The sequence below is a fragment of the Urocitellus parryii genome, chromosome 9 (assembly GCF_045843805.1).
Source record: "Urocitellus parryii isolate mUroPar1 chromosome 9, mUroPar1.hap1, whole genome shotgun sequence".
NCBI classification, from domain to species: Eukaryota; Metazoa; Chordata; class Mammalia; order Rodentia; family Sciuridae; genus Urocitellus; species Urocitellus parryii.
In genome coordinates, this window is record NC_135539.1 from 19,420,838 (window position 1) to 19,434,241 (window position 13,404).

General features: G+C 56.5%; 1 protein-coding gene across 5 annotated transcripts in view; it reads right to left on the reverse strand.

Annotated features, from left to right (window-relative positions):
- Positions 1–13,404, reverse strand: part of Gsg1l (GSG1 like) — a 172,290-nt gene that overhangs the window by 15,639 nt on the left and 143,247 nt on the right. For 3 of the 5 annotated variants that reach the window (XM_077802864.1, XM_026392180.2, XM_026392179.2), the window contains one exon: positions 7,553–7,720. The exons of 1 other annotated variant lie outside the window; for it this stretch is intronic. In XM_077802864.1, coding sequence (XP_077658990.1) covers positions 7,553–7,720 — 168 coding nt within the window. Of the gene's footprint in view, positions 1–4,275; positions 4,330–7,552; positions 7,721–13,404 lie in introns of all 5 variants that reach the window. One more of the 5 variants, XM_026392177.2, reaches the window with a different exon arrangement.

Below are 13,404 nucleotides of genomic sequence, written 5' to 3' on the forward strand. Positions count from 1 at the left end.
CCCTCTCAGGGCCCCGCCAGCAACCCAGGCCAGGTGCTGCCCGGATAACAGGCCAGCCGCGAAGCTGATGGACCAGGGGCTGGGACAGGGCCGCCCCCGAGGGTGCAGACCCAGGAAACAGTCACCGAGGACAAGGGACACGTTGATCTGGCAATGACCAGTTTGCAATGGAATGAAGAGGACTCTGGCAAGTAAGTGACCCCGGGTGGCAAACCAAGACGCCACAGAGCCCCCCAAAGGGCCACTCGGAGGTGGGGGACACGTGGGTTTTAAAACGATTCGTTCCTTTGCCTTTTCCTGCGTGTGTGTGCATGTGTGAGATATCGCGGTGCATAGCATTTGGAGAAGAACAGAGAAGGACATAAAGTCGTGCCCAGCGTCCATGCCCTGGCCGATCTCTGTGGCGGTCTACAGTCTGTCCTCCTCCAGCACTACTGGGCTTAGAGAGATCTGTGCCCAGCGCAGTGGCCCACGCCTGGGATCCCAGACGCTCGGGAGGCTGAGGCAGGAGGATTGCAGGTTCACAGACAGCCTCAGCAACTCAGCGGGACCCTGTCTCTAAATAAAATATAAAAAAGGGCTGGGGGTGGGGCTCGGTGGTTAAGCCCCCCTGGGCTCAAGCCCCAGCACCAGAGTGGGGGGGGGGGGCCATAAACGCAAACGCCCTGATGATGGTGGCCGGGACGTGGGGACATGGAGACACGCACCCTCCAGCCCCGGCCCCTCGGACAACCTGAAAGGGCTCCCCCAGACACCAGGGCACCACCGACACCGTGAAGCCCCCTCCCCAGCCCAGACTGGACACCAGGAAGCAGTGGGGTGGGCAGTCACCGAGGGAGGTGGGGGACAGCAGGGTGGTGACCCTGCTCAACTTGACCATAGAACAGTGGGGGAAACGCTGGGGACAGCTCCAGCAGGAGAGGACGGGTCAGAGCCACCGAGGCAGGAGGATGACCGGGCTGGGTGACTGCAGAGGCCCGGGGGTGCCTGGGTACAGGGGCGGGGTCTGGGGAACCCCGAGGCTGGAGAGTTCGACTGTCCCGAAGGCCATGAGAAAGGACTCGGGTGTCTGAGACAGGAGGAGGGTCAGGGCGACCCTGGCCATGAGCACAGGAAGGACATGGGGGGCGAGGACCAGGATGGAGACACCAGGGCCACGCAGGAGCTGCTGGGTTCAGAGTGGCCGGCAGGAGCAGGCAGAGGTGACCTGCCGATGTCCCTCCTCTCCGTGGGCAGACAGTCCAGGACCCCCACGGATGCCGAGGACCGTGGACAGGGAGAACCCTCTAGAAGGACCCCCTGATTTTTCCCAGGATCAATTTTAGTGTATCAAGGAGACACAAGGAGAGAGTCACCACGGAGCCACTCCCAGAACGGGACAGGGACAACAGGTTACCACCAGCCGTCGGAAACCTGAGAATTGCTTATTTCTAGAATTTTCCTTCATCCTGTCCCACGCTGGCCGGCGGCGGGTCCCTGAAACTTTGCAAAGTGAGACCAGGGTTAAGGGGGACCAGGGTGACTGGGGAGAAGGCACCCTGTCCCCAGGGAAGGGTGTGGGGGTGAAGAAAGTGGCCCAGGGGAACATGCAGCCCCTGGCTCCTGCAGACTGGCGCGTGGCAGGAGGTCAGTGCCAGGAATGGACTGTCCACCTGAGGTGACCTTCAGAGGGCAGCTGGAGGTGGCCCTGGGTGCCATGTGGACCCCTGGGCCCCGTGGCCACTGGGACTGAGGCTGGAGGGGGACATGGGCTGGCCCCTCCCTGGGGGAGGCCAAGCCGGGCAGCTGCGAGGAGGAGGAGGAGGACGGGGGAACCACAGGGCGCCCGTGCACGGACCCGGGAGGGGGCCGTGGGGCCCCGGGAAGAGCCATCGGAGGCTGAGTGTCACTGCCGAGAGCCGTTTGGTGGCGCGAGGGGGTGGACGCCAGATTGGAGCGTGTGGCGTGGTGAGTGGGAGGTGAGGACGGGGAGACAAGCCTTCAAAGTCCCCACAGGCCTGGGAGCGCGGTGGGCGGGGCCACGTGCTGCGGGTGGGCGGGGCCACGTGCTGCGGGTGGGCGGGGCCACCTGCTGGAGCCCTGGTCGCCCCTGTGCCGAGGCCAAGGCTCGGCTGGCCCTGGTGAATACCAGCACCGAGGGACAGGGCATCGGGCAGTTTCTGTCCTCTCTGCAGATTCAGCCCGTAATAGGGAAATAGCAGGCACCACCCAAGTACAGTGGGAGGATAAGAGAAGGAACAGACCTGAGCTCTCCGCCCACCCACACCTGGCTCTCAAATCCCACCCAACCGCCGAGACTTTTCTGAACGCTTTATTTGCCCCCTTTGTCCTTCGTTCATGTCATTCCCCTCGTCTAAAGTGCCCCCCTTCCCTCACCACGGGTCTGTCTGGTGAAGGATTCACGGGTTTTGAAAATCGTGGCTCAAGGATCTCTGGCATGAAGCCTTTTCTAGCCTCAGTCTCCCACCAGGATGGGACTGACCCCTGGTGCTTGGAGTCCTCTCCAGGAGATCTCCTAAGGGCACCCATCAAAACCCTGCTGTGCTCACTGAGCTGTGGACAGGGGACTGCAAACTCAAACACTTCAGCCATTCAGGAACAGTAAGCCAGCGTGGCCAGATCCTCTGCTTTCTTATGAGAAGCCAAAACCCTTAATTTGGGGGTGGGGGGTCGGGGTACCAAGAATTGCACTCAGGCCCCACCCCCAGCCCTATGTTGTATTTTATTTAGAGACAGGGTCTCACTGAGTTGCTTAGGACCTCACGTTGCTGAGGCTGGCTTTGAACTTGCAATCCTCCTGCCTCAGCCTCCCAAGCCACTGGGATGACAGGCGTGCTCCACCGTGCCCAGCTCAAACCCTTAGTTTTTAATATGAAATCTCCTGATTTTAAAACTTAGCCACAAGTTAAGCATTTGAAATCCACCAGAGTGAGTAAAGGAACTGCGGCTTCAGGCAGGATTGGCCAAGGGCTACTGGTCTGCGCCACCCCATGGCCCCTTTCTCGGACAGGGAGGGTCTGATGTGTCCAGAGTGAAATCCCGCGGGGTCAGGGAGGAGGGGTCCCTGGCTCTGCGCCAGACGTCCAGTCTCCGGTCTCGGGACCCTAACCACCAGGCTGCCCGCTGCGCATCAGCCCATTTCCAGGTAGAACGACTCCCAAGGTGGGGGGAGGGGGGGACTTGCCCGGGGCGGGAGGCTGGACCCTGCTGGTGACAGCGGACTGGAGTCCACCTCGGGTCTGTTTCTTGGTGTTTTCCACGTGGACTGGGGGCAGATGGCGGGCAGGGACTTGGGCGGTGCCGGCAGTGGGCCAAGGTCACTGAGGTCCCCTGGCTCTGGGCACTGGAGATGGGGGGGCAAGAAAGACCAGCCCCTGCCCGGGACCCCCAGGAAGGAGGCAGATGGCAACCCCGAGGGACAGGGAGTCAGGACGGTGCAGGAGGGGGCGGGGCGGGGGCGGGGCCGAGGCGGCTGCCCCAGGTCCCCTGGCCCTGCTCCCAGGCCAGGCCTGAGGGGTGCCGCCCCGGCTCCCAGAGCCGCTGGGCCACGGAGGACACGGGGCCATGGCAGCCGGCTCTGCAGACCTCGCACCCAGCTCCACGCCAGAGGCCCTGCCAAGAGGGCGTCCTTGGGGACAGCAGGCAGGGTGACAGGAGGACAGTTCAATTCCACATGTTTCTCAGAGTCGAGACTGGCCGTCCCTGCCCCAGGGCCAGCACATGCCCACGGTCCCCCATGTGTGCACGTGAGCTCACACGCACACACTCACACACACAAATACACAGACAGCCCCACAGACACACACACACTCGCACACACGCGCGCCCACCGGCCTTTCTTCCACACGCCGGCGCAGTTTCAAAGCCGCTGACCCATCAGAGTCTGCCAAGCCCCGAGTGCACACCGCAGGCCCCTGAGAGAATGACCCAACAGCTTTGGGTGGCAAAGGGCTGGGCTGGGAAGGGGCAGCTCGTCCTCTGTCCATCAGTCCCCAAAGGCCACCACCACCCTGTCCCCAGTCCCCAGGAGGACAGCGAGAGAGTCCTGGCTGGGGTGGGGTCACGCGTTCCCCCCTGCTGTGGGGACTGGGGGCGCCAGGGAGGTCACCCCCAGCACACGGCAGCCCAGCCCCTCCGCCCCGGCTGTAAGGCCGCAGCCGCTCAGGTGAGCCCAGGTCCCCTCAGTGCTGGACAGACGCCCGTGACCAGTGTCGAGTGCTGCACAGCGAGGTCGGTGACCATGGCCTGGGGCCAGACCCCAGCTCTGCTACTTACCAGCTGAGTGACCTTGGATAAGTCATGTCACCTCTCTGGGCCTCGATTTTGCATCTGTAAAATGGGGACAATGACAACATCTCACAGTTGTGCTATGGAAATGAGCAAAGTCCCATCTCAGGCATTGAGAGACGCACCAGGCGCGGGTTGGCGGGGGCAGCAGGGCTAGCACCTCAGAGCCTCTCCGGCTCCGGCTGCATCCGGCCGATGGCTGCCCAGCTCCTGCCTCACCCAGGCCAGGCAGGCATGAGGAGCAGAGGGACAGGGTCCGTCTATCTGTCTTTCTGTCTGTCTATCTCTCTGTCTCTCACGCACACACGTTCTAGGCACTCTGTCCTGTGTGTCACAGAGGTATCAAATACGAGCCTTCCTGGGACACTGAAGTCCTGGAATCTCCTGTCATGGGCCACAAGAAACAGGCCCAGAGAGGCTCAGCACCTTACTCCAAGTCACACAGCCGCAGCCAAGGCAGAGAACCAGAAAACACGCTCCAGGAGGGGCCTCCAGAGCCTGGCTCTTTCCACAGCACCTCTGTCCCCCAAGGAGCAGGAGATCCCCCCCCCCTCGCCTGGATGTGGCTGCAGGGAGGCCGGCCACGGCAGCCCTTCAGCCTGCTGGGTAGCCCCTGCCAACCTGCACAGAGACCTGTGCACGCAGAGCATTTTGCAGGGAAGGAGGCAAAAAAAAAAAAAAAAAAAAAGAGAGAGAGAGAAAGAAAGAAAGAAAGAAAAAAATAGAACAGCCCAGCTAAGCTGAAACGTTCTCCTCAGAGGGGAAGGGAAATAAAATTTGATGAACCTCTGCATAATGTTCACGTTATGAATGTGCAAAGGCTCCTCTGCACATATGCTGAGCAGCTCCCAGCCTGGGCCTGAGCTGCTGGGGCCGCCAGATCTGGGGCACCACAGAGCCGCAGCGCCTGCTGCTGGGGTGCACACGGCTCCCAGGTGCTCCCCCAGCAGGACTGGTGCCACTGCCCTCAGGCAAGCCAGGGGGTGCGCTGCCCACCGCCCGGGTGAAAACAGGCCACAGCCCCCGCGGGACTCCTGCAGACGTGGGCTTATTCACCGACTCTGGCCCCGGGAGGTCCGTGGCTCGGCCAGGGTGAGCCTGGGGGCCGGCCTAACCTGGCCTGGGGCTGAAGTCCTCGCATCTTCCTGCTGGGACCCCGACACAGGGCCTCACTGAACTGGGGATGGCTGAGCTGAGGCCCCGGAGCGTCCAAGCAGAGGCCAAGCAAGGAAAGGCCCAGAGGCAGGACGAGCTGGGTGCAGCCCAGGGACAGAAGGAGGTCCCAGGGGCAGAGGAAAGAAACCAGTGGTCCCAGAAAGGTCTAAACAGTCAGAGAGGGCTTCCCGTGGGCCTGCCGCGGCCCACGCGCCTCCGTGGGAAACTCCCGCGAGCCTGGCAGAGGGAACAGAGCCCCCCAGGCCCCAGCCTCCTCTCCTCTCTTCCTGCTCCGACTCGGGCTGGCTGGTCCCTGAGGCCCTGCTTGGTTCCCTGGCACGGAAAGGCACCTCTCCTCAGGCTGCCCGAGAAGTAGACCCTGGGGTAGGGATTTGTGGGAGGTGTCCCAGGAAGCACAGGTGGGGAGAGACGGGCCGGACGGGGAAGGGCAGGGGACAGTAAAGACTGGGTTCAGAGCCAGGCTCCTGCTCTGGGCAACTGCAGCTCAGTCCCAGTGGGGACCTCTGGGGGGGGGAGGTGCAGAGCTGTCTCCCCCCCGGGGTGGGAGGTTGGGGGCTTCACCCAGCAGTTCCCACCAGCCTCCGGGAGCACCCACCTCCTGAGCACTCTGGGGAGCCCCACTCATTGGACAAAAGCACATCCCGGGTGCGGGAGCCCGCAGGTGAGGGTCCTGTGGGCGTGCAGTGAGAAGCCCCCCAGCTGCCTGCCACCCACCAGCACCTGCAGATATGTCCAATGTGTGGACACAAAAGTGGCAACCTGGGTGGGTCCTGGCTCTGGCTCCTCTGCCCTGGGGACACGGCCCGATCTGAATTTCTTTGATCTTGGAGAGAGACAGAGGAGAGACCTGGCACCCCAATCCCTTCCCATCCCTGTGCAACCTGAAGTAGGTGTCTTCACTTCTCTGAGCCTCAGTTCTCCTCAGCTGTCAGTAAGCCCAGTCAGTGCCCACTGCACGGGGAGGTCACAGGAGGACAGGTGACGCCCGGGGCCTGGCGCAGGCAGGCGGGATGCAGACTGCGGCTCAGGACTAGGCTCTCAGCTGTGTCTCTCAGGGGAAGAGGAGACACATGGGGCTGGCGTGCGGCTCGGGGAGGCCCTGGGCTCCGTCCCCAGCACTGGGAGCTCGGCTCCTCCTGGACCTACAGGTCAGGCCGAGGGCGTCAGGACCCAGGCAGGACAGGCCGTGTGCCAGGACGTGGGTCGAGCGGCTCTGTCACGGCCTCTGATGGAGGGGACCGGGGGGCAGACAGAGCCCTAAGAGTGGCCCAGGCTGAGGCCGGGGGCTGTGCTCTGGGGAGGGGCTGGGGCAGCTGGAGGGGTGCAGCTGGCACTGGGCAAGGAGTGGCCATGGCAGCTGTCCCCGGGGCCAGGAGGGAGCATCGGAGAGCGAGGGGGTGGCCCCAGGTTCTGAAACCCTGACGTCCCCCATCTGCCTGTCTGTCCCTCCACTCACCCCTCCCTCATCCTCGGCCTGGCTCCTCATCCCCCATCCAACCACCCGTCCGTCCGTCCGTCCGTCCACCACCCACCCCTCACCTCCCGGCCACCCCGCACACGTCCTCACACCTGCCCATCCGCAGCCCGTCAGCCACCCCCACCCCGTCCACTCCCCGACCTAACTGACCACTCGGCCACCCACCCACCCGTCCACCCGTCTCACCACCCTCTACCGTCACCTCTCTGTCCCCGTCTGGCTTCCGAAGGCTGGTGACCAGACGCAGTCCCTGATCTTCAGGGCCATCCCCCTGTGGCCAGGACAGAGCCCGGGAAGGAATCTTGGTTGGGCCCTGGGATTGAGTAGCACAGGGCCAAACGGCAAGTGCTCCAACTGGCCCGCCTGGCGGCTTCCCACGGTCTGGTCACTTAAGCCCCAGGTGACTCCACGGCCCACAGAGATTAAACAGCTCAGGACTTCAACACAGTGGAATCCAGAAGGCCTCCCCGGCTGCCCTCCCCCCTGCCTGCCCTCCCCCTCCCCCCACCCCCCGTCCGTCACTCCGGATTCTGGATGGCCCCGGCGCCTGCTGAGGCCAGACCCTGAGCTTCGGTTTCCCAAAGGTGGCCTGAGGCGCCCGTGTGCACCGACCTCTCGCGGAAGTACTTGATGGCCTCGGGGTCGATGAAGGTCGGCTCCTCCCGGTAGCCCTGCTCAAACACCTTGCGCTTGTGCCGGAACTCGATGACCGTCTTGGTGTAGGAGTTGAGCGTGGTGACAGAGGCCGCCATGCAGCAGGTGAAGGAGCCCCATGCCAGGCTGCCGAGAGATGGGGACACGCCACCGTGAGGGCACAGGGGACAGGAAACCCACGCACCCACCCACATTCACCGGTGCCTCGTGCTTGTCCCCTCTGGGCCACACCCTGAGCAGACGGCTGAGGACAGCACGAGACCTGGAGGCCCACTCCCAGTCGGGTCTGGGGAGAGTCAGGGTCCACTGCACCATGGACAGCGCTCCCGAGGGGGAGAGAGGAGGACAGCAAGTCATCCTGTCCCCGGGGCTGGCATCAGAAGGTCACACCCGCATCTGGCAGGATGCGTGGTGGCCAAGGGACAGGGCATCCCTGAAGGGAACAGCCGGGCAGAGGCAGAGACATGAGGCGGCCTCGGGCATCCACAGACCACCGGCCACTCCCTGTGGGAGGTGGGGACACTGGCCACTGGCGTGAGGATGGGGATTAACCGGAGGGGATGATGGAGGAGGAGATGGGGACAGGTCGACTGTCATGAGAACTTTTGTTCACGTGTGGCACGAGGTCTAGTCTCTGGGCCTCACATTCTTTGTGTCACTTTGGTGGCCGTTAACGATGGCACTGCCTCACAGGGTTGTCACCTGGATCCAGATGGCCCACAGAACACATCTTGGAATGGAATGAGGAGGCCCTCGGGAGGGTGGCTCTCGTCACTGTGGTCACTATCACCAGCGCTCCCACTCCCTGCTTCTCCGTGACGTGGTTTGTGGTCACAGGGACCTGCTTGGTCCCTCTTCCGTGTCTTTCCCAGGGTAGCAGGGTGGCTGGAGTGCTGAGCCCAGAGCTGGGGAGTCTCTTGTCCCCCCCAGGACAGAAAGGGAAGGGAGGGGTGGGCTCGGGGTGTCAGCTGGCCACGTGTCAACTCCAGAAACTGCTTCGTGCCGATTCCCGTGACCAGAGCTGCGTGGTTATTTGGTACCAGGAGTGGGGGCCTGCCGGCTCCGGCTCCGTCTGACTTGGTTTCTGGTCCCTGTTTCCAGTCTCTGTCTGGAGGACTGGCTTCCTCCACCCCAGGGGCTCCCTGGGACTGTTCCAGCCCTGCACTGTCCCCGCCCCTGGGGCTCCCGGGGACCGGCTCACTCAGACCTGACACTGCTCTGAGGTCAGGGATCATGACCGCCAATTTCTGCCCAATTTCCTGAGTAGCACCGTGGTCTTGGGAAGCTGGTCTCTGGACACCACCCCCCAGCACTTCCCAAGGTCAGGGTAGCCCCCCTCCGGCGCCCACTGAGACTCTTGGGCCAGCTTCACAGAAGGACAGAGCCAGGGAAGACCCAGGACTCGGCCTTTCTCAGAGGACTCGCCAATGGTCATCTGTTCCTTCAACGCCAAACCCGCCCATGGCTCCCCCGGGTTCTTTGTGGTAAGAAGCGCACTGAGGTCTCCCAGGCGCCCCGTGTGTTTGCAACACAGTTTGGGGACATGGGCCTGGCCTTTCTAAGAACTTCCTTGTCCACCAAAAGCCCAGCACCCAGAGCCACTCACCCAGAGCCTGGGGGCGAGCACGTGACCCAGGCCCGGCCAATGAGCTCGCAGCTTCTCTCCAGCCTCGACCCCTGGTTCAGGGATGGGCACGTGAACCTGGTCAGGCCCAGGAAACTCAAAAATCTCAGGACTTCGGCGGGAGCTCTGGGGAAACAGGGCTCATCTTCCTACGAGAGTGCTAAGCTGGTGGCCCCGGAGCAGCAGGGACCCTCTCGCCATCACCCAGCCCCATCCTGAAGCTGAACCAAGAGGAAACAGGGTCTTAGAGGAGTGGAAGCCATTCTCCCTAGGCCTGTCAATCATGAGAGTGCAGAGTGCTTTATTTGGGGGGAGGGGGATGGGAATTCTAAATATGCACAAAGAATCTCTCCTACTGCTATTGCTAAGCACATCCATTAGTGACCTCACCCAATCAATCCCTGAGGATTAATCTGTTCTTCATTTATAGAGTTTCATTGCTTCAAGATGGTTATATAAATGAAATCGTACAGTCTGAGTGCTTGGGATTGGCTTGTCCAGTCAGCATACTCCTCCGGTGACTCATCCAAATTATCGTGTAGATGCACAGTTTCTTTACATTGCTGAATAGCATTCTCACTGGCGATGTGTGAATTTCTTCACATCTTCACCAGCATTTGCTGTTGCTGCTGTTTTTCATTTTTAGCTACTCTGATAGATGTGCCGTAATATCATGGCGACTTGAGCTTGCATTTCCCCGATTGCTAATGGAATCGAACATCGTTTCCCTTGCTGATATGCTCTCTGCATATCTTTAACAACATGTGTGTTCTTTTGCCCATTTTCTAATTGGGTGATTTTGTTTTTCTTGACTGTTGAGTGTTGGGAGGTCTCCAGAGAGCCTACCCCTTAGTCCTTCGTCAGATGTGTGATTTGTAAATATTTCCTCTCCGTAAGTAGCTGCTCTTTTCAACTTCCTAAAAGGCTGTTTCACAGAATCAAAGGGTTTGATTTTGAGGAAATCTAATTGATCAGTTTTTCCCTTTTACACTTTTGATGTCTCAGAACTCTTGGCCTCGTCCAAGATCCCAAAGATTTTCTCCTCTACTTTTCTAAAAGTTTGATAGTTTTTGTGTAAGTCTGTGACCCGTTTGGCATTAATTGTTGGAGAAGGTGTGGAATTTAGATCAGTGCTGATTTTTCTGCCTAGATGTGTCTAGTAGCTCCAGCACCATTTGTTGGAAAGGTGCAAATTAGATCCAAACTAATTTGCACCTTTGTCAAAATCAGTTGGGCAACTTACCTGGGTCTATTTTTAGGTGCCTTATTCTGCTCTAGTATCACTCAGCCTGGATTACCAGAAGTATGTAATAAGTCTTGAAATTGGGTAGAACTGTCCCATCTCATTTCATTCTTCTTTTTCAAAATTTGTTTCTGCTATTCGAGTTTCCTCGCCTTTCCATATAATTTTTAGAATATTCTGATTTATCTCTAAAGGAAATTTTGCCGAAAACAGACAGGCGTTGTATAAAACCTGTTTGCCAATGTATGAATCGATAGCTTCACTATGTGGAGTGTTTTGGTCCGTGAACATGGTATGTCTCTCCGTTTATCAAGATCACTTCTTTTTTTTTTTTTTTAATTGGTTGTTCAAAACATTACAAAGCTCATGACATATCATCTTCCATAAGATCACTTATTTCTTTCGTTGGTATTTTGTGATTTTTTTCAGCATGCAAGTCCTATGAATGTCTTGTTAAATTGAAGCCCATTTCACATTTTTTTTTTTTTAGCACTTGGTATCATGTTTTTAATTGTGTGGTCCAAATTTTCATTGTTAAGTTTATAGAAATATAAGTGATTTTGGATTTTCATCTTAGATCCTAAGATTGTGCTTGGGATTAGGTCAAAGCATGTTTTGGGGGGTAGACTCCTTAGATTTTTCTACATTTTCTGTCATTTACACGTAGGCAGAGTTTATTTCTTCCTTTCCAACTTGCATGAGTCTTATGTCCTTTGCATGTTTCATTGCACTAGCTAGAACTTCCACACTATTTTGAATAACAGTGGTATGCCCGACATTCGTCAGAAAACATTCAGTCTTTCAACGTTAAGCACCATGTTCACTATAGGTATTTTGTAGATGTGAGTTATCACATTGAGGAAATTCCCTCTACTCCTAATTTTCTGGGAGAGGTTTTTTTTTTTTTTTTTTCTAGTTGTCAATAGATGTCAAATTGTGTCATTCTTTTTCTTCATCAATTAATACGATCTTGTGATTTTTTTTCCTCCTTTAGCCTGTTAACAGGGTGGCCGACACTGACTGATTTTCAAATATTGAACCAGCTTTCATCCTAGAATAAAATCCACTCTATAAATATTCATGACTCCCGTTGGCTACTATTTCGTTAAGGATTTCTAACATCTATATTCATGAGAAACCATTAGTGGGTGGTTTCTCTCTCAGGCACCGTCTTTGTCTGCTCTGATGTCGGGATGTTGGGGTTCAGATACGAGGTGTCCCCCAAGCGCTGAGGTGTGATGTGCAAGCAAGTCTCGGAGTGAAGTGACTGCGTCAGGAGAGCCTCAACCTCATCTGCACATTCATCCCCCTGAATGGACTAACTGGGGGGTGACCGTGGACAGGTGGGGTGCAGCTGGAGGGGGCGGGTCACAGGGAGCATGCCTCTTGTCCCTGATGAGCCGGGCTCTCTCTCTGCTTCCCGGTTGCCGCGTCCCAAGCTGCTTTCCTTATCCACCCCCTTCTGCCATGATGTCCTCACCCTGGCCCGGAGCAACGGAGTTGGCAGTCCCTGGGCTGAGACCTCTGAAACCAAGATGTCAGGTCTTTTGGTCACAGCAGCAAAAACACTTGTCCAAAGCACAGGATCATACGCATCTCATCAACTTTTAAATCGTAAAAGGTTCTCTCTTCTAATTTCTGAAAGAAAACAGGTGCTCATCCTTATTTAAATCCTAGTTGGAATGTTCTGGTAAAACCGTTGTGGGCCAAGGTTCATTTCTGAATGTTTTGAAGTTAGGAACTTAATGTCCTCCGTAATCATAGAGATATTAAATCACCTACTTCATATTGGGTGAATCGTGTTGGTTTGGGCTTTTAGAGGAATTGGTCCGTGTCATCCAAGTTGTCAAAGTCGTGAGCACAGAGTCACTCTTAGCATTTCCTGATTACCCTGTTGACATGTTTGAGGCCTGTCGTGACAGACCGTGTTTTATTCCTGACCTTGCCAGAGGTCGATCGATTTTATTTATCTTTCCTAAGAGCCCGGCTTTTGCTCCACTGATTTTCTCTGTTTTTGTTTGTTTTCGATTTTATTGATTTCTGCTCTTATGTTTATTTTGCTTTCTTCTTTCTAGACTTGTGAAGTGGGAACTTTTAGTGCTAATTTTGAGACATTTTCTCTTTCCTACGTAAGCACCCAATGCTATCAATCTCCCTTTTAGCACTGCTGTAGCTCTGCACCACAGATTTTGATACACCGCATTTTCAATTTCTTCAGTTCGTGGAATTAAAATTCTTTTCTTGAGGCTTCCTCTAAGGCCCAGGTACAATTCAGAAGCACACTGTTTAGTTTCCACGTATTTTCGGATTTTCCTAGCATCTTGGTTAGACTCCATGAAGGTCAGAGAACACATTCTATATGATCTGTGTTGGCATATGGTGTTTTTTTTATTTGTTTTTGTTGTTTTACAAGGGATGGAACCCAAAGGTGCTTAACTACTACTGAGGCACTACCCCCAGCCCCTTTTAATTTTTTTGTTTTGAAACAGGGTCTTGCTAAGTTGCTGAGGCTGGCCTCAAACCTGTGATCCTTCTGCCTCAGCCTCCCAGTCCACTGATCTGGATGTATGTGATGTGGGTATGAAAAATCAATGTGCATCCTGCTGTTGTTGGATGGAGTGTTCCTATTGGTTGATGGTCTGGTTGAGTTCTATATCTTTGCTTATTCTTTTGTTTTGTTGTTCTATTATTGCCCTTGGTCTACTTGATCTAAGGAAGATGTTCCATGATTATTTGACTTTTAAATTTTTTGATTCTATGGCGTTGCAAAAGAGACTCACGGGGTAGAAATCATACTCCCAATTTTGAATTTCAACCTTTTCCTGGAATAGTGAGGAGTGATGTGATACTCTTTCATGATGCTGGATGGTGGCACCAAGCCCAAGCTCTCAGGCTGCCGTGTGATCACAAGGGGAAGCAACCAACACTGTGTTTTACTGAGTT